The sequence below is a fragment of the Danio aesculapii genome, chromosome 21, assembly GCF_903798145.1.
Source record: "Danio aesculapii chromosome 21, fDanAes4.1, whole genome shotgun sequence".
NCBI classification, from domain to species: Eukaryota; Metazoa; Chordata; class Actinopteri; order Cypriniformes; family Danionidae; genus Danio; species Danio aesculapii.
The window spans coordinates 20,177,063-20,203,960 of NC_079455.1; the positions used below are offsets into that span (position 1 = coordinate 20,177,063).

Genomic DNA, 26,898 nt, shown 5'->3' on the forward strand with positions numbered 1-26,898 from the left:
AAGTGAATATAAAGGTAGGCTGGTGATTCACTTGTTAAATACTTGCAGCTGTTTTAACATATGAAAGAAAACTTTTAAGTATACCCAGTAATTCTTAAACGTATATGTTTTATTTAATTGAAATTACCAAATAGACTGCCCATTTTTTTGCCTAGTATACTCCCTGCAGGCTCAGGACGTCAAGATGACGTCATATTGACGTTGTACTCCAACAAACTCCAATGTTGTGGGGACGTTGGACTTTGTTTGGAAATGAAAATCAACAGACGTCAATGTCCAACATAAAACCTGAAATCAACCAAATATCAACGTCTAATCATGTTACACCTTTACGTTGTGTGGACGTTACCACTATGACATCTATCAGACGTTGGATTTTGGTCACTTTACAACACAACCTAAAATCAACCAAATATCAATGTAATTTGACTTTGTTATTGGACGTCAAAATAACGCTGTCCTTAGACGTAGGCTAGACATTGAATTTTGGTCACCTGACGTCATGACCTAAATCTAACCTAATATTAACATCTTATGATGTTGTGTGCCTGCTGAGCTAATAGCAGTACACAAATAACAAACGTTAATTTATAAGTGACTTTACTGACCAACTAAGCTAAAAAACACCATGCAGATCGATATATTATCTTTTGTGTTGTTCATCTGTAGTTGCAAGTCATGAATATTCACAATAAAGCAGTCAGTAAACACATTGTTTATGGTTTGACTTTATTAATAAGAGCATCATGGTCATGGCCACTGTAGTCATTTCCTCATCGCTGAAAGATATGCTAGTGTTGTTGAAATATTAGCAATAATTTACTTAGTAGAAATCCTACAAACAATACAGGGATGCCCTTAGTGTGTGCTCTTAGCTTTGAACCTCACCTTTTTTTCCTATTAACATACTCTCCATGTGCAAGGTTGTGTTTATACATTCGTTCTTTCAGTGATTCCAAGGACGACTTATTTTAACTCAATCCCTGCACTGTTTGTAAAGTAGGTGACGCGTTGTGCTTGTGCTGACCTACGCATGTATTTTTATGCTTGTTCGCTCTTCAATGTGCATATCACCGATGTGACTACATGAGGCTGTGGAATGTTTCACTATTTATATGTTGTGTTGTCTAGTTCATCTATTAACAACAGTTGCATTAAACTGAAACAAGCTTAATCCAGTATTTTTTTAACATTCTAACAGTCTAGGGAGGGATGAATGAGCAGGCCTACAAATGTATGAAGAGACATCCCAACAAGAATAGTTCAAACTGAAATCAAAAGAAATATACAAGGTATTGTGTTAATGAAAATCTAAAAATGCAAGAAACATTTCTGTGATTAGTTCGTTTTAAGGGAAGGGGTTATAAAATATCACCTCAGTATAAAAACAATAGAAGTCAATGGAAAGTGATAGAAAAAAGAATGTATGCACAAGAACTAAAAGGAATACATTGAGTTGCTGCTGAACAGATCTACTTTCTGTTGGCTGCAGTAGACATGAGGCTGACATAAGAAACCTCTAAGGCAGAGATAAGTAAACTCATAAGCACTGTGCTTCTACCAGGCAATTAAAAAGGACAAGAGATTAAAAGAAGTCATTAGCCAGGACAGTGGATTAAAAGCACAGTGTCAAACAGTGAGGGATTACAATTCACCAGCCTACATTCACTCATTGATCTTTTACCACCCCTTCTTTATTAGGTTTATTTTTACTTGATTTTATTTAGTTTTTAATTTTCCCCCTGAGAACCATTTGTTTCTATCAGATCTCCTTTAATAGTCAATCTTAATATTGATTCCTGTAAATGCAGTTCACATCCGATGCCCCTTTTTTTCCGTAAGCTACTTGCAGGTTGTTGACGAATGGATTTACAATACTATACTAGCATGGGCTTTTTTTCACGTTATTGTGGAGTTGCAAAAACTGCTTTGCAATGTTAAATGCAGGTTGCAGATGCCCAGCTTTTCACGTAAAATACATTATTCTCATGGTCAAAAGGAGGACACACTGATCTTTTAGTTTGCCATGGACATGATATGTCAGAGATATCAATAGTAGGATGTTAAGATCGATATAGGACACTGATGTTTCATGCCTATCAGTATTTTCTACTAGGTATGTACTACATGTATTTATTTATGGTAAGTCTATATCAACATGGATTTGACTTGACCAATGTATATTTTCATTTCAATCCCTACCACATTCTACACCAGCGATGTCCAAACCTGATCCTGGAGGGCCACTGTTTTGCAGAGTTTAGTTCCAACCCAAATTAAAACTCTCTTGGACCTGCTAATCAAAGGCTACAGACGGACTAGAAACAAGAGATTATCTTGCTATTGAAAGATAAGAGAGTCTGTATTACTAACCATTGGAAAAAAAGGCAAAGGCTAAATTGGATCACATGAGGCACCTTGTAGCCAAATCACATAATGGTCTCAGGTCTCCTTCATGCAAATAATTTATGCTTTTGTTTGGCTAAAAGTTGCAGGCTTGCCTTTCACAGGATTTAGAGAAACTTCCAGACTAGTGTGTCTGAGCTGGTGGAGCTACACTCAGCAGGACATTGAACCTCTAGGTGCAAGATTGAATACTCCTGTTCCATACATTCATGAACAAATTTTGAGGTGTGTTACACAGAGACATTTTAGGCTCAACTTTTGAGTCTTGATTCAGGTCAAAACTCCCGTCTCTTTCTTAACTTCACAATCTGCCTGTCTATTATCTGTACCCTGATGGCAGTCTGCCTCTACTTTTCAAAAGTCACTTCAAATATTCTTCTTTACATCACACTGGTTTTTTTATCCTGTGTCAATCCCATGCCCCCCATGACAGCTCTCTTCCCCATGAATGATTAAAACCGGAAGGTACAGAGCATCTTGGTAGGTGGGCGGCCTGTCTCTATTGTCCTCCCTGGTCTCTCCATTTTCTCTCTCCTCTACTTGTTCCTGGCCTCTCTCTTCTACATCTTCATCTTCTAGCCCTTCACTCTCTAACACACCCCTCCTTTCCTCATCTGGCACTCTAAACCCAAGACCAAGGAAACCCCCGCCCCCTTCTTCCATCCGGCTGCCCATCCCACCTCCAAGGCTTCTTGAGTGAAACAGGCAAGGGTGGCGGCTTCTTGTGGTATGCAAGCGGCCGAGAGAGAAACCGCTGCGACTAAGGGACAGCCTGCCACTGGGCCTAATTGGGAATGAGTTTGTCCCTGCAGCCACATTCCCTCTAACCCAGGAAGGGAGAGAGGAGCTGCTTGTTGAGCGCCGACACCTGGGGCAGCTCTGAAGTAGGTAGCTAGAATTGCGACGCATTCGTGCAGCCATTGCAACTGTTAACGGTGTATTTGTGTTCATGTCCAAATCCATAAGCAAGGCCTCTGAGTAGCTTGGCACCATATGCTGGTTACAACGAATGTGCCATTCCAGTTCGGTCATATCCACCGTGTTGACCCGTGAAATGACGCGAAGGGTGGGACCCCCGGTGCCATGGTCAAAGCCTGTACAGTAGTTCCCTGTCTCAGTATTATCATTGTCATTTGCATCCTCATTCTCACCAAACAGTTTCTCTACATGGTAGTGGACATACGCTGTGCGATACTCTGCAATTACACGAAGAGGCCACGATAGCAGGAAAGTTGAGGCCAACCAGTATACCCAACGTCGGGTGTACCAGGGCGGGTGTAATGGGTCAGGGAATGCTAGCATATGTTCTCGAAAGTCAACATTTTTTAAGTGCATACCCTCTCGTGCTTCCATATAGTCATCCAGACCTTCGTTGTCTCCAAAGAAGCGTGCTCGTTGTGTGAGGTAGGCAGTCTCAGCACGGGCGCTGGCGAAGCTGAAGCACTTGGTGAAGCGCAACCGGGTGACGGGATGCTCCAGCAGACCCTGCAGCTCCTTTGAAACATCTTTAACCCCAAGTCTTGAGTAATCAAACTCCGAGCTTGATGCGTGTGTGTTGACCCTTTCATGGTACACCTGCGTTGTTGTATAGGCATCTCCATTTCGGTAGCGCGTGACCTGTCTGGTACGCCGCACGTAATGGTAGCTGATGGCTTTCCACCAGATGCAGGGAGTGGCTTGTTGTAACCGCTGTATCCTGTCATAAACCTCTGTGATCTCCACCTTAGCAAGGTTAGCTGTTTTGGAGTAGCAGTGCCAGCACTCCACCAAGTATACGATGTACAGCATGGCCAGGAAGGCCACAGGAATATAGACGTAGCCGTTGGAACACGGGCTGTCATGGTAGAGTCTGGCTCGGTCCCCGTAGAAGTATGCAGGGCCTTGGTCATCAGAAGCCATTACTGTGATGCGGTAAAGGGAGCACCAGCCTAGTGTGCCAAAGCAGCCGTACATGAGCAAGGTGAGCAGCAGGCACTTCCAGTGGGACTCTCGGCACAGCGAGCCACTCAGGGACTGCTTGAGGGGACGCTGCTGTAGGTGGGAACAGGGAGGCCGGATGTGAACAGAAATATAGGAAGAAAGGGGGACAGAGGGTTGTACAGATGGACAGGAAATTGAATGGGGCAAAATTCAAAAAGAGATGAGGTGGGGGGTGTCGGGCAGAATGGGAATGAAGAGATGACAGAGCCAAAACAAAGCAATGGGAAGCATGATTGGTGGGGGAGCCAGAGGTACAGGGAAGGAAAGAAAGGAAATATAAAGATTAATTCTGCCAGATAATGCAAATAACACATCAGATACATTTAAACATGAGGATTTTTGCACCTTTTGAATAACCCCAAATCTGATTGGGGGTAAAAAACCCTTTCAAAAATTACAACTGTATTTTTTAAAATTGCAGTTACCATTTTTTCCCAGACCCATTGCGCTCTCCTGGGGGTCCCTGTACTCTAGTTTGAACTCCTGTTTTAGATTATTTTTCATTCGTATTACGACATACACAGCTGAGTGAAGCATGGTCTGCTCAATCCACTCTGACATGCAGCAGAGAGAACTCAGTAATAGATCATTCTCCTGAGGGCTGAATACATTTCCTGGCTGCTCGTAACCCAAACCATGTCTCCTTTTAAAACGCTCTGTATGACTGTGGAGGGGAAGTCTAGAAGCTTTTAGACATCACTGAGTGCATCATCTCGGCTAAATGCATATGGATCTCTATTGCCTATTCTGACTCCAGTGGTGGCTTGAGGTATTGTGGCCATGGGGCAAAGATGAACCGATTCCAAACCAGTCAGAAGCCACACAGTACCATACAGGTACGGCACAATAATATTACACTTTCTACTGTTGGTCTACATTATTTTAAGTGTTCGTCCTATCGTTGTCCTTTTTCCTGCTGTCTCTTCCCTAACAACATCACATGCACAATCCCCCTCGCTCTCTCTCACACACATACACTTACACACATAAATCAGTTAATAGTACAAGCAATGCCCTTGCTGTGAGAAACTGCAGCACTAAAAGCAGGCTGTAGCCCAAGCGTGGCATGGAGGCTGTGCTCCTCTTGGCAGGAGTTTAATTGTTCCTTTTACAAGGACAAGAGAGCAAACTGGGATGGGAGAGATAGAATCCATTAGGGCCAGCAGTGAGTATTACAATGTGCACAAGCTAATATCTGCGTATGTTTTTAATAATGGTGACTTGATGCAAGAAATATGATAATATATCATAGGTAGTATTTCAATGAATATTTACTGCATCCCAGCAAACACTTTAGTGTTTAATAGACGTCTAATAGACATCTAAGCATTGACAGCTTGGCTAAAACAAGGCTAAACTTGGGCTGTCAGTGAAAATCTAATAGACATCTCAGAATAGCCCACAACTAGACTAGTCGTCAAATAGGCAGATTAAACAGACTTTATTTGGGCAGTCATTCACTTCTGTTTATTAGATGACTAGTCTAGTTTTGGCCTTTTCTTAAATGTCTATTAGATTTTCATTGACAGCCCAAATTTTGTCATGGATTGGTCAGGCTCTCACGACCCCCACTCACGAAGATCACCATCACCTGACTTCTAATGAGCACACAGCTGCATCACATTCACGAGCACCAGATAAAAGCACAGCACTCCAGTCGCTCATTGTCCGGGCTCGTCTCGACGAAAGCGGACAACTGAGCGACCACTCAGCGTAGTCATCCTCAGCTAAACAAACGATTTACTTACCTGTTCTCTTTGTATTCCTCCTAGTCTTCCTGGTCCTCCCGAATCGTCCTGTCTTCCAGTCCTTCCAAGTCTGTGTCATCCTCTGTCAGCTGTATCTGGTGTGTGCTGTCCATCCTCGTGTATTCCTGTTACCCAGCCACGGAGGAAAAGACCCCAACATCATTCCTGATCCTCCTGGCTATCCTTCATGTGCTCCTTGTTGTCATTCAATAAACACCCTAACGTTTCCTTACCTCTGTCTCCTGTCCGCTTCATAACAGAAGCCCGGACCCATAACGACGACAACATGAGCACCCTCGATCACTTTCAAGAGCTGGTGGACCAGTTGAAGCGGATTCTACAGCCACCAGCTCCACTTTCCAACGCACCACCAGCACCGAGCACTTCCGCCTCCACAGTTTCTTCTTCGGCCCTTCCTTCCAGTCCCATGGCCCGACCAGCGCCCTACTCAGGCGGAGCGGGGGAGTGCAATGGTTTTCTGTTACAATGTTCCCTCATATTCGAAATGCAACCTTCTCTATATCCCACAGATAAGTCAAAGATCGCCTACATCGTATCACTACTCTCTGGACCTGCACTTAAATGGGCTGAGACGATCTGGAACCAAGCCGGGCCGGTCATGAATTCCATCACTACCTTCACGGAGTATTTCAAAGAGGTGTTTGGACGTTCTGATGGGGAAGTAGCCGCTGGAGAGCAGCTGTATCATCTAAAGCAAGGTACTCTATCTACACAGGAATATGCTCTCCGGTTTCGCACTCTAGCAGCTGCAAGTGGATGGAATGAGAGATCGTTGTTGACCACGTACCGGCTCGGCTTGGAACCCACTCTCCGAATCCAGCTGGCCACATTAGATGATACAATGGGTCTGGAGAGATTCATCCAACATTCTCTCCGATGTTCCGATCGTCTCCGTTCCTATCAACAGGACACCATCACCCCCTCGTCTGCACTCCTCCAATCGCCTGAGTCAACAGCCTCTCCAGAACCAGAACCCATGATAATAGAGTCTGGAAGACTGACATCAGCGGAACGACAGAGGAGGCTGACCCGGGGTCTGTGTCTATACTGCGGTGTCAGTGGACACACCCGTATGGAGTGTCCCCTTCGTCCCATTCGGACTTCAGTGAGTGTATTCAGTACGAATATTGAACAATGTAAACCACTTACTACCACCGTACAAATAACTACTGCCTCTATTTCTCTCCTTGTCACAGCCCTCATCGACTCCGGGTCAGCAGGGAACTTCATCTCCCAATCCCTCTGTCGTCAACTCCACCTCCGTACTGAGGCGTCCTCGCATATATACCAGATACAACCGATAACCCAGTGCACTCGATCTTCGACCCGTATCCATCGACAATGCGAAGACATCCTTCTTCAAGTGGGGCTGTTACATCAAGAGAGGATTCAATTTCTGGTTCTGGAGGGTGCAAATATGGACATCATTCTAGGGCGCCCGTGGCTGGTGAAGCACGATCCCATCATCTCTTGGGGCACAGGAGAGATAAAGAAATGGGGATCTGGATGTACACCTACCTGTTTTCCAAATCTCCCTCTTCAAGGTCGGAACCCCATTTCTTTGTTTGCAACATCGGTCGAGAGCCCTCCTGAGAAGCAGTCTATCCACATTCCTAAGGAGTACAGCTCCTTTCATGATGTCTTCTGCCCCAAGAGAGCTTCCCAGCTACCGCCGCATCGGCCATGGGACTGCGCGATCGACCTAGTTCCAGATGCCCAGTTGCCAAGAGGTAGGATCTACCCGCTCTCGCTTCCAGAGAATCAGGCAATGGAAGATTACATAAGGGAGGCTCTGAGTCAGGGGTACATACGTCACTCAAAATCACCAGCCGCCTCAAGCTTCTTCTTTGTGGCCAAGAAGGACGGAGGGCTGCGTCCATGCATCGACTACAGGGTCCTAAATAACGGTACAGTAAAATACCGATATCCCCTTCCTCTGGTACCAGCCGCTTTGGAACAGCTCCGAGAAGCTAAAGTCTTCACTAAATTGGACCTCCGCAGCGCGTATAATCTGATAAGAATACGTGAGGGGGACCAATGGAAGACAGCATTCGTGACCCCTACTGGCCACTATGAATATGAGGTCATGCCTTACGGTCTGGTCAACGCCCCCTCCGTATTCCAAAACTTCATTCATGAAGTCCTCCGGGAGTTTCTTCACCACTTTGTAATAGTGTACATAGATGACATCCTCATTTACTCCCGGAGTGAGGCCGAACATCGCCAACACGTTGCGGAGGTCCTACACACATTGAGAGAACATCACCTCTACCTCAAAGCGGAGAAATGCTCATTCCACCAGAAGTCGATTCATTTCTTGGGATACATCATTGATCAAACCGGTATACGTATGGATGGGAAGAAAATTGAGGCTGTTCTATCCTGGTCAGAACCCACTTCCATTAAGGAGCTCCAGAGGTTTCTTGGGTTTGCTAACTTTTATAGACGGTTTATCAAGGACTACAGCAGGATTACATCACCTCTCACTAATCTCCTCAAGGGTAAACCCAAAGGACTGGAGTGGACCAAAGAAGCAGCCGCAGCCTTCCGCCTTCTTAAGAAGGAGTTCACAAGGGCCCCACTCCTGACTCATCCTGACCCAAATCTTCCTTTCGTGGTGGAAGTGGACGCATCCACCACCGGCGTCGGGGCAGTATTATCTCAACATCATGATACACCGCCCCGACTGCATCCCTGTGCCTATTTCTCTCGGAAGTTGAGCCCGGCGGAGCAGAATTACAGCATAGGAGACAGGGAGCTGCTAGCAATCAAGCTAGCCTTGGAGGAGTGGCGTCACTGGTTGGAGGGAGCCAAACATCCGTTCCAGGGGATCACAGATCACAAAAACCTCCAATATATCAAAGAGGCCAAGAGACTATGTCCACGTCAAGCCAGATGGTCACTTTTCTTCTCACGTTTTGATTTCTCCATTTCCTATCGTCCAGGACCCAAGAATCTAAGAGCAGACGCTCTCTCTCGTTTACACGAGCATCACGATCATGAAGAACTCCCAACGAAGATTCTTCCCGAACACATCTCCATTTGTCCGATCACCTGGAACGCTCCTCCAGTCGTTGCCACTCCGGAAGCCCCTGCTCCGCCGGGATGCCCTCCTCATCGGCAGTTCATACCACCTGAACACCGGGTAGATCTGATCCACTCCTTACATACCTCGCTAGGCACTGGACATCCAGGGATCAACAATACTCTCTCGCTAGTATCCCAACGATTCTGGTGGCCAAACATGGCAAGGGATGTGAGGCAATATGTTCAGGGCTGTAAGGACTGTGCCCAATCCAAGAGCCCACGTCATCTACCCGCTGGAAAGCTCCATCCCTTGCCGATTCCGAACCGTCCCTGGTCACACCTAGGAGTGGACTTTATCACTGATCTCCCTTCGTCAGAAGGTAATACCTGTATTCTAGTCATAGTAGATAGATTCTCAAAGTTTGTCAAACTAATCCCTCTGAAAGGTCTTCCCACAGCCTTTGAAACAGCCGACAATATCTTTAATCAAGTCTTCAGGTCATTTGGTATTCCAGAAGATATTGTGTCGGACAGAGGTCCACAGTTCATCTCACGTCTATGGAAAGCCTTCTTCAAGCTCCTAGGTGTGGCCGTCAGCCTCTCTTCTGGATATCATCCCCAAACCAACGGGCAGACAGAGAGGAAGATTCAGGAGGTGGGACGGTTCCTGAGGACCCTCTGCAGTGGTCACCAGAGCTCCTGGAGCCAGTATTTGGGCTGGGCAGAATATGCCCAAAATTCACTGCGGCAACCCTCCACCGGACTCACGCCATTCCAGTGCGTCCTGGGCTTCCAACCACCGCTCTTTCCCTGGGATGGCGAACCATCTGATGTCCCCGCAGTGGATCACTGGTTCCGGGAGAGCGAGAGAGTCTGGGACGAGGCTCATCAACATCTGCAGAGGGCAGTCCGTCGAAGCAAGGTAACCGCCGATAGAAGAAGGTCTGAAGAACCCAGATACACACCCGGACAAAAGGTGTGGCTATCCACCCGGGACATACGCATGCGACTGCCCTCTCGCAAGTTAAGTCCCCGATTTGTTGGTCCCTTCACCATCGTGGAACAGGTTAACCCCGTCACCTACAAACTACAATTACCCTCTCACTACCGTATTCACCCTACATTCCACGTATCACTCCTGAAACCCTATCACGATCCTGTTCTTCCCTCCACAGAGCCTGACCACGAAGAGGAACCCCCTCCTCCACTGCTCCTAGAAGAAGGAGCCGTCTACGCAGTGAAGGAGATCTTGCGTTCCCGACGTCGTGGTGGCCAGTTGGAGTACCTGGTGGACTGGAAGGGTACGGCCCCGAAGAAAGGACATGGGTTCCCAGAGCTGATATTCTCGATCCTAGTCTCATGGTGGAGTTTCATGAGAGCCACCCTGAGTTCCCAGCGCCTAGAGGCAGAGGGAGACCACCACGGCGTCGGAGGTGTCGGCCCTCAGGAGCGGGCCCTGGGGAGGGGGGGTACTGTCATGGATTGGTCAGGCTCTCACGACCCCCACTCACGAAGATCACCATCACCTGACTTCTAATGAGCACACAGCTGCATCACATTCACGAGCACCAGATAAAAGCACAGCACTCCAGTCGCTCATTGTCCGGGCTCGTCTCGACGAAAGCGGACAACTGAGCGACCACTCAGCGTAGTCATCCTCAGCTAAACAAACGATTTACTTACCTGTTCTCTTTGTATTCCTCCTAGTCTTCCTGGTCCTCCCGAATCGTCCTGTCTTCCAGTCCTTCCAAGTCTGTGTCATCCTCTGTCAGCTGTATCTGGTGTGTGCTGTCCATCCTCGTGTATTCCTGTTACCCAGCCACGGAGGAAAAGACCCCAACATCATTCCTGATCCTCCTGGCTATCCTTCATGTGCTCCTTGTTGTCATTCAATAAACACCCTAACGTTTCCTTACCTCTGTCTCCTGTCCGCTTCATAACAAATTTAGCCTTGTTTTAGCCAAATTGAAATATGTTTAGACATCTATTAGACATCTATTAGACATCTTTTAACAAACAAAAAATGCTGGGATGCTTTGTCTGTTGGAATGCATTGAGTATGAAGTGTTATTACCATTCAAATTTAAATAAAATAGACAACGTTATCACAAATGAATAATTAATTTGCTAGATGCTTTTGCTGCACAACACCTAAGAGAGGTGGGAGGGAGAGAAGCAAGTGTTGAATCCTGTTGGAACCACAAGAAAATGTGTCCTAAGAGATGTGAATAATATTCAGCGAGATTCATTTCTTCAGGCTGTGATTAGGACACCTGCATAAAACAAATAGGCAGTGATGTATAAATAGTGTATAAACTTAGCCTGGTATTTCAGAGTCAATCATATGGGTTAAATTATTTAGATGACCCAAGAAAGTCTCGGTCATATCATATGTGCCTTTCAATGGTTTTTACAAGAGAAGCACCGATGAATTGGAAGAATTATAAAATCAAACCCAACAGTGTGTGTGTTTTCCTCCACGTGTGTATGAGTCAGTGCATTATTTTCCCTCTTGGGACTGTGAATAAGAGAGCCAAAGCAACAGACTGTTTGTTTGTATTTCTTCCCCTTATACTTACTAGTAGTGTATAATCTAGGTCGTGAAATGGTTTTTATTCAGATCTAGCTCATTTAAAAACAGTTAATACCTTATTAACTATTTCAGCAGAATGCCATATTAAAATACTGCTCCACTATTCACAGGTGTTGTGGCAGTGCTACTGAATATACAGTGAAAACAAACTTGATGAAATCAATTACAGGACACTGGCTTTCAGGAGCCAATTCTTTACTGTTTCTTAACATATCATCAGATTATGAAAATTCAGCAAATGAATCTGCCTTTTACTGCCTTGTTTGTCTTGCTGAAAAGAGACATATAATACAAAACAGAGATATATGCAACCTATACTTTTATTAAGCGCAAGACAAAATATAATATATATAATGATTAATTGGATGAAGCCACACCCTCCAACAACAGCTCAGTCGATAAACTTTAATCCATCTACAGAATTAAATATATGACTGCCCAACTTCATTTGAAAGTCTTTTTAGTTATATTTTATTGGTATTGTTATTACTTTTATTATTTGAACTACTGCTGCTGTCATGTCTTTTTATTTGTTTGTAAATTGCTTTAATGTATAAAAAACATATCAATATCAGTATAAATCATGTCACTGAAATTCATACCAAAACTGTATGTTGCAAAACTGTTACACTTAAGGCTGATTTATACTTCTGCATCAAGCGCACGCATATGCCTTCGCGTGTTCGCATAGCCTTAGCTGTGGCTGACGCCGATGCTGATGCACACCTCTCAAAAAATGTAACTAAACATCGCAGCGACCCATATCGCAAGCTCTGTGATTGGTCGGATTGGTAGCTGTGACCAGTATGGGTGGGTCCGAGAGCCACGCAAACTCGTTGGAGCGAGTGTTTACAAGTGTCGAGTCCCGTGAAGTAATTCTAGATGGATACTGTTGTTTTGTGTTTACCTTATGATTAAAGTTGTTGCACGTCCGCCGGTTCCCATCTCTGAATGAGAGTTATAGCTGCTTGTACTTTAAAGGAATTCAGGAAAAACAAAACACCAGCAAAGAAACTCGACAGAGGAACATAACCTACTGCCAGCTAGCGTTTCAAAAGTGTTATTGCAGAGCAACACAAACAGCGCGCAGAAGTATAAATGCACGACTACGTGCAAGGCAGTCAAGCCGATCACTTGACGCAGAAGTATAAACCAGCCTTTACTCAAAAATTTGAGATTCTCAACCAGCCTTATTTACATACAACTGACTTGAAGAGCCGTAACACACACACATTTTATAGCTGACATTTGGTGATCATCTGTATGGTGAGTTTTTGGGTTGTTCCATCTAAAATCACAGCCATTTACCCGATTCATCATGTTGGATGTTTATTGGATGTTCGGTTATGTGAACATGTGAGTGCACACAACTAAAAGTGAAAGTGGGTGAAAGCGAGTAAATATGCACCTACAGAAGGCTGTTCAAATTTGTGTCTGTCTGGTTAAATAATCCAATACACACACATAACACGAGCCAATTAGAAAAATAAACAACTTTATAACAATGACATTCAAAATGGTCAACAAACACTGCTTTGTTTGTGTATATATCAGCCTCATCACACTAGAACACATAGCTATTTTACTAATAGATAGATAGATAGGTAGGTAGGTAGGTAGGTAGGTAGGTAGGTAGGTAGGTAGGTAGGTAGGTAGGTAGGTAGGTAGATAGATAGATAGATAGATAGATAGATAGATAGATAGATAGATAGATAGATAGATAGATAGATAGATAGATAGATAGATAGATAGATAGATAGATAGATAGATAGATAGATAGATAGATAGATAGATAGTACATTTTCTAAGAGTAGTTATTTAAGGTATATTGTGTGCGTGTGTGGGGGGGTTGTATAGTTACATTCACAGACTATTTATTCACCTATTTATATATGTATATATATATATATATATATATATATATATATATATATATATATATATATATATATATATATATATATATATACATACACACACACTCACACACGCAAACAAAACTATGTCACCATTTATCAGTCACAGAATAATTAATGAACTGAAATCGGAGCTTAAATAATTAAACTCTTTACGATTGCCATCCTGGTAGAGGCTTCCTTTTCATTTCTAATTGTGAGTGCATATTTTGAGATGGAGCACATCGGGCTCATAAAATATTCAGTCTGAACAAATGATATTGAGACTAAAATGCACAGGGCTAAAAGGCATGCTAATAAGTGTACGGCTAGTACACAAGAGAGACTAGTTAAGTGTTAGGGGCGTGAGGATAAACCAATTATGGTAAAGAGTAGAGGAGAACAGGATAGTCATAAATTAACTCAGGATGCACTGAGTGGACTCTTAAAGTCTTGATTGCCTTGTCAGCATATACATCTGTTTCTATCAGACCAGGCAAGCACTCATTATTCTTAAAGAGATGCGTTTATCCACAAAGCTGAGGAGAACGGCTCAATGCCAGTCATTGTAAACTGAGAAGAGCTGTCACTAAACCGAAATAGCAACAGCTAAAAGTATCGATACATTTGTAAGTGACAGTGTAGCACAAACATTATGAAAACTCAATAATGATTACAAAAAAAGCCCTCCCCCACTCTGTCTCTGCGTCTATCGATCGGTCTGTAACAGTATATGGGGGTAAACTCAGCAAGTGAGGGTGTGAGTGAGAGAAAGACGAGAGTGAAGGAGCGTATTGTCACATTTAAAATAATGCAGGGCACGGTTGTGCTGCCAGGAGAAGTGTGTGGGTTAATTATTGGATTTCCTTTAATGAACTACACACAGGGTGAATAACCATCAAGAAAATACTGAATACCCCACTGAGACTTGACCTCCAGTTATCACAGATAAACGTTGTGAGCCAGGTGGGAAAAGTCAAAGTGAAAAAAGCAGAGCGAAAAGGTTCATGTGAGGAAAATCTGAGAAAGAATCTGTTTTTATACGCTCTTAAAAACAGAGGTTACAAAAATAAAGCATTTATAGATCAAAAGATTAGAGTTCCTTGAAGAGAACAATTTCTCTTAGTGATTTAAACATTTTACATTTACCTTTAATTTACCCAAAGTTACTTACGAAATAGATATATATGTATATATGAGGAGGAAAATAGTGTTTATATATATATATATATATATATATATATATATATATATATATATATATATATATATATTCATTATTTTTCTTTTTGGCGTAGTCCCTTTATTAATCAAGGGTCGCTACAGTGGAATGAACCACCAAATTATTCAGCATATAAAACCTTTTTGCGTCATAAATAACCTTAACTGCAATGAAAAGGTTGTTTGGATGTTACCTTAACTAATAAGAGTTTTATGTTTTAGGTAAGGCGACACGGTGGCACAGCAAGAAGTTCGCTGGTTTGAGCCCCGGCTAAGTCAGTTGGCTTTTCTGTTTGGAGTTTGCATGGTCTCCCCGTGTTCACATGGGTTTCCTCCAAGTGCTCCGGTCCAAAGACGTGGTGAACTGAGTAAGCTAAATTGACCAGTGTATGAGTGTGTATGGATGTTTCCCAGTGATGGGTTGCAGATAGAAGGGCATCCGCTGCATAAAACATATGCTGGATAAGTTGCCGGTTCATTCCGCTGTGGCAACCCCAGATTAATAAAGGGAAAGCCGAAAAGAAAATATTTGAGTTATGTTGATTGAATGATTGAAGAGAACAATTTCTCTTTGTGATTTAAACGTTTTACATTAACCTTTAATCACCTGGCAGGTGATTTTACTCAAAGTTGCCTACAAAATAGATATATATGCAAATATATGGGGGGGATTATATATATATAATGAAATCAACAAATATAAAATGGCACTGAAAATATAAAGTGTTCACGAGGACCTGAATTTTAAAAAGAAGTAAAAAGACATATTAGAAAATAGAATAAAATGTTAAAAGTGAATTATAAGGGTAAATTGATTAAAGGACCACATTTTTTATGCTCCAACAAACCTTTTTTGCATCATAAATAACCTTAACTGTAATGAAAAGATTGTTTGGATGTTACCTTAAATATTAAGAGTTTAATGTTTAAGGTAAGGCGACACAGTGGCGCAGTGGGTAGCGATGTCGCCTCACAGCAAGAAGGTTGCTGGTTCGAGCTGACCAGTTCGCATTTCTGTATGGAGTTTGCATGTTCTCCCTGTGTTCATGTCCAAAGACAATCAGTACAGGTAAATTGAATAAGCTAAAATGGCCGTAGTGTATTTGTGTGAATGTGTTGGTGTTTCCCAGCGCTGGGTAGTGGCTGGAAGGGCATCCGCTATGTAAAACAAATGCTGGATCAGTTGTCGGTTCATTCCGCTGTGGCGACCCCAGATTAATAAATTGGACAAAGCCAAACAAGAAAATAAATGAATGAAAGTTTAAGGTCAATTAAGCATTTTGATATAGTTCACCCAAAAATGAAACCGTACTCACTTTTTACTCGCCCTCAAGTGGTTCCAAACCTTTTTAATGTAAAAGAATGTGTTTTGAAGAAAGTTGAAAACCTGTAACCATGGACCTCAACTATAATAAACAACTATGAAAGTCAATGATTACAGGTTTCCAGCTTTCTTTAAAATATCTTCTTTTGTGTTTAACAGAAGATAGAGACTCATAGTTTTGAAATAAGTCAAGGGTGAGTAAATGATGCCTGAATTCTCATTTCTGGGTAAACCATCCCTTTAAAATAAGTTCTCCAATTTAGTTTATTATGCTGAAACAATAATAAGCCATTTGCCAGTTCGATTCTCTGAAATTGTTATTCCTTATCACAAAACAATCTACTATTGCTATATTCAGAAGGCTACAAGAACCCATTTGGTCAAGCGTCTGTGCATTAGATGCACTATACCATTCACACTATCAGAGAGCATCTGGAAAAAGAGTGAAGTAATGGGATGCATCTTATCCACAGGCTTTCATGGTTTCTATGACAACACAGCATAAAGACAGGTTAAAAGCCCCTCCCCTTAATTAACAGGCGATTCCCATCATGATGAAATATCAAATAACTAAATATCAAATCAAATATCCAGTATCTAAAGCAAGTACAGGCCAGGCTGAAAAACTAACACAACACATTTTTTAAGCACTAAGCACATTCAATGCACGCTAATGGAAGTATTTCAAAAGGAGACTCTGGGAGTGATTATCTCTCTGCTGCATGTAGTTTCTTCACCTCAAAATGGCAATAAATGCTGTAATAAATGCGATTCATTCATTGAATCTTTTTAGAAGCACCAGTGTTTGGTTCTACAGCTCAGAATATTACTATCATATGTTTGTGTATTATTTTAATTTATAGCATTTTTTTTAAATTACATATTTGTTTCCTAACAATAAGCTAAAAGACTTTGTAAGGTTAGTGTAATAGTTTTTAATGTGAAGTTTAATAAAATGGCTTTATTTTTAGTTAGCTTTGGTTATTTATCAAAACATTTTAGTATTCTGACATCACTTTCAGCAGGCCTAAAAATAAATCCTGTTTTGATTCATTTCTTTCCATTCAGCACTGTCGTCTGTGTCAAAGATAACACATTTTTCTGTCGTTTTTGACAGTATTTACAATTACATGGATACAAAATGCACAATGCATGCATGAGAATATTGAAATTATTATATTTGAAACGCGAAATCTATTAATACATTGATTTTTTAAAACTGTGAATCGTGTTTGCTTTAGATTTTATTTCACCTTCTACACAATCAACCCATATGCATTCTTAACAGCAGGAACTCATGGTGTTATTTACCAACATTTTCACGCCTTACCTCCTCCCTTCCGCCCCCAGTCAATGTGGGCGCTTCTCCCGTCACCGTCACCCCTTGCATCTTTCACTAACATGTATTATCACGGCACACACCGTCCAGGATGAAAAATAGCTCTGCGGTCCGCAGTCAGGACCCTCGGTCACCTACTTCACCCCATCAGCAGCGCGAGCCACCGCGTCTCTATGGTGGCGACATTCACTACACACCAGCATCACCCAGAGAAGCGTCCTTTTCCCTTAACAGAGGTTAACGCATCACATAATCCCAGTCTCCTGGATTCTAGTCCGGGCGGTGATCACGAATAACGGGTAACTGTTGCGCTCGTTTCCCCCTCAGCAATCGCGTAATAAAAGCTCGAGACGGAGCGATGGCTGAGCAGCGGCGAGTGCATCATATTCTGCGCTTCTGTCGACGGCTGCGAATCACGCTGTGTGTCGTAGTCACTTCAAGCGAGACTAATCTTTCTTTATGCTGTCTGCGTTTTGACTGAAGGATATCCGAATCGTCGAAATGCCCGAATCTCCGATGTCTCCTTCACGGGCATCTCGTGTTTTCCACCACAGCCTCCTTTCACCTGAACGAACGGTCGGTCTCCTTGCGGACTTCACTCTGACGTCACCCTTAAACGCGCCTTCAAATTCTAATAATTGGGCAGTTCATACCAACCCGCTCGCAGCGCGTGCTCGTGCATGGTTACTCATGTGAATTTGGGTTAATGCTTGCTGGTTTAGTTTTTTTTCTTGCTTTTTTATAGTCAGAAACGTGTGGTGCAGTTTGAAGCTGCAGTAAGACAAGACACCACAGGTGAATATAGGGTAGAAACATTAACTTGCTTAGTTACGATAACCTGCATATAAAATGTCTCCCTGTTGAATGACATGTATTACAAGTTTTCGAAAATCTTATCTAAATATACAATTGAGCCATTGATTTATTTATTATTGGATGATATTGGATATTATTGGATTATTGGTTAAAAACAACAACAACAAATGTATACAATGAGTATGTGCACAAATCAAATGTAACACTCTGTAATAACCTTCAGAACACAGATATGAACAGGCAAGTGGTGCAGAAGTGTACACTTCCTGACAAGTCTTGTTGCCTGTCCAAGTTTTAGAAACAACAAATAATAATTTGACTTCTTGTTGATCATTTGGTATCAGAAGTGGCTTATATGAAAGGCAAAGGCCTCTAGATTACGCTTATTTTATCGAAATAAAATATGATCATGCCTTGATTTTTAATTATCTAATTAGGACAGTAAGGTCTGACTAGGACAGTAAGGTCTGAAGTCTTGTCACTTAACAGAAATAATGTACAGTATAGAATATAAAGTCATATTGCAGTGGAAAAAGAATTAATATTGTGTATGACGACTCCTGTGAGCTTGGAGGACTGCATTTATCTTAAATGCTTCCTCTTCATCTTACCCCAGACATACTCAATAAGGTTCATGTCTGGTGACTGGGCTGGCCAATCCTGGAGCACCTTGACCTCCTTTGATTTCAGGAATTTCGACTAGGCTTAAGTATGAGAAGGAGCACTATTCTGCTGAAGAGATTCTGTGAGAATCTTGAGTCCATGTGGGTTGCAATATGTCTTCTGCAGTATTTGTGAGGATTGGGATGAAGTTCAACAGATGATTCATTGGAAAAATCTACCTTCTGCCACTTTTACAAATGATCGATTAAAAGTCAAGTTATTATTTGTTGCTCTTACAACTGGGATCAACGACAAGACTTTTGTCAGGTAGTGTAATGTATGTGTGTGTGTGTGATATTGGTGTGATTTTATTGAAAATTGTATTCTTTTTATCTCATTTTGTTTCATGACACTGCATGAAATTGTAACTGATGAATCAAAATTAATGTCTGTAATAGTCCCAAACATCTGCTTAAGATATAATATATAGTGATTTTTTTCTTAAAGAACTGGTTTTATGTAATAATTACAATGTTTACAAACTTAACTTGCATTTTCTCATCAGGATTTTTAGTGCTCAGCATAATTGAGTACACCCCATTGTGAAAATTTATATTTTCATCCATTTTTCAGTGAATATAGGCAATGTATTTTGGTGCATTTAAACAAAACAGATTTATTAAACAGATATATTTATTAAAATAATATTTTAATCACCAAACATATTTAGAAATAGAAAGATAAAACAATTAAATTCAAGCAAAATATTGCAAAAAAAAAATTACCACCTACAAAATTTCAACTAAACTTTAAAATTTTTCTTTCTTCTCTTGATTTTTTCTCCTTTTTAAATTTGTATTTAATATTTTTCTATAACATATAAATTTGTGTGTACTAGTTTTTGGACCATTATCATAAGTTATTTAGTGAGATGAGCTCCAGATTTGACTTCAGCACTGACTAATCAAACATATATGCACAAATATAATATTGTATAGCTTCCTATTCAAAATCTGAATTTAAAAGGCAGAGTTGTGAGATGTATTTATATATGCTGAGCACTGTATGTTGTTATAGGAATCTCAGTAAGAAAAGATGGAAACAATTGTATTATATTACACTTTAATGACCTTTACTTTTTGACTTTTTTGACAATCAAATATGATGGTTTAAATATGATGAATAATAATTCAAAGACCACAGAAATAATTCTGAAATTGCATATAAAGATACATTTTAATCCCACTTAAGAATGTTGAAAAAGCACTACTGTGTTCAACAAACTGCATTTGATATCAATTTTAATTAAATAGCATGCAGTAATGCAATTAAATGTCCAAAAAGTTACATTTTGTGCTATATTTTACCCCACAACAGAAATAATATTTTACTGCACATGCATAATTTGTGACTCACAACATCAGAATGATTTTCTTAATTTCAAAAAGTTCCTATTTGTTTCTGCCATTACACTGTAAAACATATCTGTTAATTAACTGTTGCTCCTGATCCATCGCTGTTTTCTCTTTATTTAGACTTATACGGGAGCTTGTTTTCAGCTCTGACAAATTTAGATTTAAAACTTATAACAAAATGATTCAATGATATTTTATTAGTCTGAAACTATATAAAGATGTATGTTTGGATGTATAAACATATAAAAAACATACAAATAAAAATATTCGAAATTATCATATAAATAAAAATAAACCCATACAATAACATAAGTTCGGGCAGCTTATTGTACGATTTTGTACTTTAATTTACATGAACAACCTAGACAATTGTTTCAAACTATTAAAATATCAATAAACTAATATCAATAATCAAATTTGTCAAAGCAGAGCTCGCGTATTGCATTTATAAAGTAAAAACTGAATCTTAAGCTACAGGAAACTGCTAATTAACAGATATTGTAGTGTAAAATTACTGATTGTACAAAAGTGCATTTGAACTTGAACAAAACGAATAGCTATAATTTATCAATAACCACATCTTCTATTTTGACTCAGCACTGTGTTTGAGGGCTTTCGGGTGATGCGTTTCCTTCCTCGCCATAAGCCAGTTTTTGATTCGTTTTTGTGGTTATTAGTCTGTGTGGATGTTGAGCTTGAAGGTGATTCTGCAGACTCTCCCGCGTCTGCGCAGTCAAACCACACTCCTCACACACATACAGTTTGTCTCTTCGCTCTTTGTAGGCGTACTGTTGAGTGACGGCGTGGATCTTCTTCAGGTGAGCCTCTAAAGAGCAGCGCTGTGTGAAGGCTTTAGCACACATAGTGCACTTATAAGGCCTCACACCTGTTGAGAGAAAAGACGAACGTGAATAGATGAAAATTTATATTTAAACTTGTATATATTTAAACATTCTTCAATGCGGAAGTAAGCTCTGTTCTGCGATTGTTTAAGGACTTCTGATTCATTTGTCTGTGGGGGACTAGGAGTAACACGGTCACACTATTTGCTCTACAAACAAGTTTATTTATGACAATTCACGAAAAAAAAACAATATATAACACATTGGCGACACGGTGGCTTAGTGGTTAACACTGTCGCCTCTCAGCAAGAAGGTCACTGGTTCGAGTCCCGGCTGGGCCAGTTGGTATTTCTGTGTGTAGTTTGCACATTCTGCCCGTGTTCATGTAGGTTTCTTCCGGGTGCTCCGGTTTCCCCCTTAGTTCAAAGACATGCAGTATAGGTCGGGGGTTTCCAAACTTTTTAGCCCACGACTCACAAAATAACAATGTCAGTGACTCGTGACCTCCATTTTTTTTGAAGGTGGTTGTAAATATACAAATGTTGCACACACAACAATAGGCCTATAAACATGAGCATATTGACACCACAAAAAAGTGAGACTAACAACCGTATCATATTTATAGTCTTTATCAATTTGTTTAATAAAATATTAAACTCAAATCTCTTATTTTTAATGTTTTAGAGTGCCATAAAGGTTGTCAGAAAATTGTTGTGTGGTTAATCTAAACACCACAGGGATCGCAATCCAATGGATAAAAAATGGAAAAGCCGATGGATTTTTTTTTGTATGTTGTTGTCAGTTTTTATGTAACTATGAACTATCTTCTGTGGGTTATGGATAAAATATGATAATTCTAACAGATCAATCAAATTTATTTGAGTTTTGGAAATCACAAGTGACCCCCCATCATTGTCCTGCGACCCCCCAGTGGGTCCTGACCTCCACTTTGGGAGCCACAGGTATAGGTGAATTGATTAAACTAAAATGGCCGTAGTTTAAGTGTGTGCAAGTGAGTGTATGGGTGTTTCCCAGTACTGGGTTACAGCTGAAACAGCATTCGCTGTGTAAAACATATGTTGTTTAAGTTGTCGGTTCATTCCCCTGTGGCAACCACTGATAAATAAAGGGACTAAGCTGAAGGAAAATGAATGAACGAAAAAAATAAGTTATTTTTATGGCTAAAAATTATTGGAAGTGAATGAGACCGTAAGTCTCGAGACAATTACGTTCCATTCCCTCTTACGTGAAAGAATAATGTCAATATTGCCGTTTTTGTTTTTAGATTATTAAAGCCATATTTAATTATTATTAGCCATATTTGCCTTTATTATGACAGGACAGATGTAAGTGACATGAAGTGGGAGAGTGATGGGAAACCAAGACTCAAACTCGAGTTGCCCGCTGCACAATTGTGCTATATGTTGGTGCGTTAACCACTAGGTTATTGGCACCGACATATGTCTTAGGATGCTTTGCAGAAATTATGTGAGTAAATTCTGTTAAACTGTAACTAATCAGTGAAGTATTTTACAAGTGTACAATGTGTTGGCATTCATCTCCTCATCTATTCATTTATTGAGCATTTAAAGCAAACTTATTCGCATTAATAAATGACTTTGACCATAAAAACCCAAAAACTCAAAACAGTAATATTATGGGCCTCTTGTATATTACTGTACTGCAGGAAATACAAAGAGCACCAAGTGCAACATTATTTTCAAACATACCTGTTTTTACTATGTAAATGGATTATTTATAGCAAAATCTTACACTGTAAAACAATTCCTGTAAAAAATTACAATATTAGGCGCTATTTTGATTGCCAGTAATACTGTAAAATTTACAAATGCACTGTAAATTAACGATTACAATTGTGCTGTAGTTTTACAGTGTAACAAAAATTGCTAGTAATGTATATTTTAATAATTTTACAAACAAACTGTTTCTTTTTTCAATAAAAAGTTCCCCAAACAGGAAATGCAAGCCATCATTTGAAATGCAGTGGTCATGCATGGTGGATACAGGGTGGATACACTGTAACATAAACATACCGGTATGAGTACGCACATGCCTCTTCAGATCAAAAGTATCATTAAATCCCTTTCCACAGTGCTCACAGGAGTATTTTTTTGTTTCACTGTGGCACTTTAGATGGCGTTTCAGCATGCGTGCTGTAGTGAAAGTCTTCTGGCACACTTGACAGGATAATCCTGACTCAGCAGGTGGAATATCCACTATTTTGCTTGCATTTTCTGGGCTGGCAGGTTGATGAGATGGCATATTACCTGTAGTTAACTGAAACAGTGAAAAGAGATGTTATTCTGCTTGTTAATACTGGACGTATGGAATACTGTAATGGGGTCTAAGCCCTTAGTCGTTTGATTTGAGAAAATATCAATAGCCATTTTTAACCACTGATTAGACACGTTAAAGGGACAGTTCACCCAAAAATTTAATTTCTGTTTACTGTTTACTCAGCACTAACTCAATGCAAACCTGTTTGACCTTCTTTCTTCTATTGAACACCAAAGAAGATATTTTGAAAAATGTTGAAAACCGGTAACCACTGACTTCCATAGTATTTGTTTTTCCTACTATGGATGTCAATGGTTACCGGTTTCCAAAATTTTTCAGAATATCTAACTTTTGTGTTCAAAAGAAGAAAGAAACATAAAGGTTTGGAACGACTTGAGGGTGAGTAAATGATGAGTACATTATATTTTGGGGTTAAAACAAATCTTTAAACAGATTTAAACCTTTAAACCTTTAAACAGATCTTTTCCTAATCATGGCGGTCAATAATGTTTCTTTACTTTGCTGCATTCAAAATACAGCATTAATAAAAGATGAATCACTGTCTGACCATCTGTGATACACATTAGGATCATGATTTCCAATAGCATTACGGCACAATATTAATATATATTATTTGTTGTTCCCTTTTGGCATTTGGTAGAGCGATTTGTTTGAAACCAGAAACTTTAATGTGTGATGTCAGACTCAACAAGCAAATTCAGCACAAAAACATTCACATGAGCCAACGCAGGGGTATACTGTCCGCTCACCTTTATCTTTGAGCGCATGTAAGGCACACTTTGGGTCCTAATGCAACATTCTGGCTTGTGATCATCAGGTTGACCCTGTGCAGCAGAGGATGGCAGCTGTGCTGACGGGACGTGTGACTGAACATGTAGAAATGTGCTGTTTTTCTGTGCAGCTGTGAAGCAGGAGGATTCTGCAATGCTTCCCTCAGAGACGTCATGCACATATGGTGGAAAAAGGCACTCTATAGGGAGCAGAAGCAGCAGAGAGTAGTTATAGAAGAGCAAGATCAACACATTCTGACTGGACAATGCACTTAAGTACTGTTTGATACTTACATAATTTTTAAATTAGCATTATTAAATGCCAAATAGTATTTAGTATGAATAGACTTGTAATGAAATAACAAATTGACTTAATTTATTTTCGAATAGAAATACCATACATAAAAATTCTTTAACATGAAACAATACATTTCAACATGGTCGAAATGGAGCACGACGAGGCACAAGCTTATTATTTTCCCACCCCATTACCACACACATCATTCGTCTATTACTTCAACTTATTTTTTCTTTTACTTATCTCTTCCTATTACATGAGACATATGAGCCAAAAAATACATAGTACCGCAAACAGCCATTAATTGAAATGTCACCATACTTTTCTCATTTTATTCTTTTTCAATCACCTCTATTCATCCTTATATTCCTTTAATAATATATATTTATACAACTTTTTTAATTGATTAATATCCTGACATTGTTTGAGAATCTGTTCCTGACTGTTCCATAATTTCACACCACATACAGATATTCACACATTTTTAAAGTTGTCCTTGTTTTTAATCTCCTAAAATGTAATCTCTCAGATTATATCCCCGCTTGTCTTTCTTCAAAAAAACTTTTGTATGCATTTCGGAAGTAAATAATTCCTAGCTTTAAACATAAAATGTGCTGTTTTAAATTTAACCAAATTATTGAACTTAAATATCTTCAATCTAAAAAATAAAGTTTTTAAATAACGTTATATAAAAGTAAATATAAGACTTTTAATACCCATTTAAGGCCAAGAAAGTAAAATAAGTTTCTTTGTATATTTTCTCAGTTTTATTTAAGGTAAATGTGAGAATTAAAAATATATATATGTTTAGTGCCAAGAAAAAAACTACTTTGTACCTTCTGATCACACTGCAAATGTGTTATTTTTCTGTATTTTCAGTATTTTGTTCTTGGTTTATTGTGCAAATGTCAAAAGATTCTTAAATAAAGACACATTTACTTGGGTAGCAAAAATATTCAAAAGATAAGTCTTGTTTGTCAGAAAATTGACATTTTAAGAAAACTGATTTGAGATTATATTAAATTTTACTTAATTCAAACTGAAAAAATTATTTATGCATATTTTGTGTTTTTTATGCATTTTTATTCTAAATAAATATAAAACATTGACCAATATAATATACATTTAACGAAATATGCAGAATCTAGAGTCACACAAGAGTCAAAGGCTATAACACACTTAAAAATATATAATGACAAAAACAATGACGCATTTTAGAAATTATTGACTGAGAAAAGTCCTCGTCATAACATTAACAAGTGATGTATGAAGATAATAATGAGAAACTCTTAATTTATTCAACTGCATTTGTAAGGTGAGCATTTCCAGCAATACCATTGTCAAAACTAAATTCTTATGTAATAACATACTTATACACCGAGTGTGAAATAGTGACACACGAACATGAACGGCACACTCACCAGGTATATACACGTCCCCGCGAGCCGAATCCGGAACCTCACTCCAGCTTCTTCTCCCAGCAGAGAAGTTCACTTTTTTGACCAAGAACGCTCGAGGCATGTTTTAAAAACCTAGCAAATAGTTTACGTTCGTCTTATTGAGTTAAGGAGAACTTTTCGCCGTAAACTGTTCAACTGTTATCCACAGTTCGTGTTCCCTAAAACAAGGAAACCGCCAGGTGAGGTGAGGTTGCGCATGCGCAGAAATCTAACGGCGCAGTGCAGGTACTACAAGAATAACCGGTTCTTAACGTAATGCAAATGTAACCTTATTGAAAAAGTAAGCCGCTTTCTTTGTAACTTAAATATTAACATGTATTTTACTGTATTTTTCGAACACTATATAGTTTTGTAAGTTGGCTATAATTCCAGGCTTTTAAAGGGCGTGGGCCTGCTTCTTTGTTTATAAAGGCGTGCTGTCTTCTGAGGTGTGTGTGTATGTGTGTGTGTTGGGTTTATTTCTGTAGAAAAAAAAGAGTAGGCTATCAGCAGGGGGTCAGGCGTGTCCTGTTGCATACATTATGCATATTCTAACTAATCGTTAGTCCCTAAAATTAGATTTTTCAAATTAATATGGAGTTAACAAAGCTTTGATATAAGGTTGATATATTTAACAAGCTTTAGGCGATTTTTCAGTTTAGCTCAGATCAAACCTCTGTATGCAAATAAACTTGGAGCATGTTATTGTCTCAAATCAGATAAGTCAGAGTCAGTATTTGCCCTCCCACATACATGCATACAATGAAAACACAACCACACCTGTAATCTCCATTTGTTTATGGATGAAGCTTGTGAAAATGAGTACAGTGATTTGTGTTTCA

At 39.9% G+C, this 26,898-nt stretch overlaps 2 protein-coding genes across 2 annotated transcripts; both read right to left on the reverse strand.

Annotated features, from left to right (window-relative positions):
• Nucleotides 1-712: 712 nt before the first annotated feature.
• On the reverse strand, nucleotides 713-18,136 carry LOC130215014 (transmembrane protein 151A). Its single transcript, XM_056446905.1, has 2 exons — nucleotides 17,546-18,136; nucleotides 713-4,437 (listed from the first exon to the last, which is right to left on the reverse strand). The coding sequence occupies exons 1-2, from the start codon at nucleotides 17,603-17,605 to the stop codon at nucleotides 2,806-2,808; spliced, it is 1,692 nt and encodes a 563-aa protein (XP_056302880.1). The 5' UTR covers nucleotides 17,606-18,136; the 3' UTR covers nucleotides 713-2,805.
• Nucleotides 18,137-20,175: 2,039 nt separating this feature from the next.
• On the reverse strand, nucleotides 20,176-26,261 carry ovol1b (ovo-like zinc finger 1b). The gene is made up of 4 exons (XM_056446432.1): nucleotides 26,039-26,261; nucleotides 24,299-24,519; nucleotides 23,285-23,528; nucleotides 20,176-21,274 (listed from the first exon to the last, which is right to left on the reverse strand). Exons 1-4 carry the CDS (start codon nucleotides 26,136-26,138, stop codon nucleotides 20,982-20,984), a joined length of 858 nt encoding a protein of 285 aa, XP_056302407.1. The 5' UTR covers nucleotides 26,139-26,261; the 3' UTR covers nucleotides 20,176-20,981.
• Nucleotides 26,262-26,898: the final 637 nt, after the last annotated feature.

Excerpts from the sequence above, each read along its gene's own strand:
- LOC130215014 (XM_056446905.1), bottom strand. The coding sequence starts at position 17,605 with ATGCAAGGGGTGACGGTGACGGGAGAAGCGCCCACATTGACTGGGGGC. Across the intron at positions 4,438-17,545 it reads CTGGGGGCGGAAGGGAGGAG|CAGCGTCCCCTCAAGCAGTC; the intron begins GTAAGGCGTGAA and ends TCCCACCTACAG.
- ovol1b (XM_056446432.1), bottom strand. The coding sequence starts at position 26,138 with ATGCCTCGAGCGTTCTTGGTCAAAAAAGTGAACTTCTCTGCTGGGAGA. Across the intron at positions 24,520-26,038 it reads CGGGGACGTGTATATACCTG|AGTGCCTTTTTCCACCATAT; the intron begins GTGAGTGTGCCG and ends TGCTCCCTATAG. Across the intron at positions 23,529-24,298 it reads ACATGCGCTCAAAGATAAAG|TTAACTACAGGTAATATGCC; the intron begins GTGAGCGGACAG and ends TCACTGTTTCAG.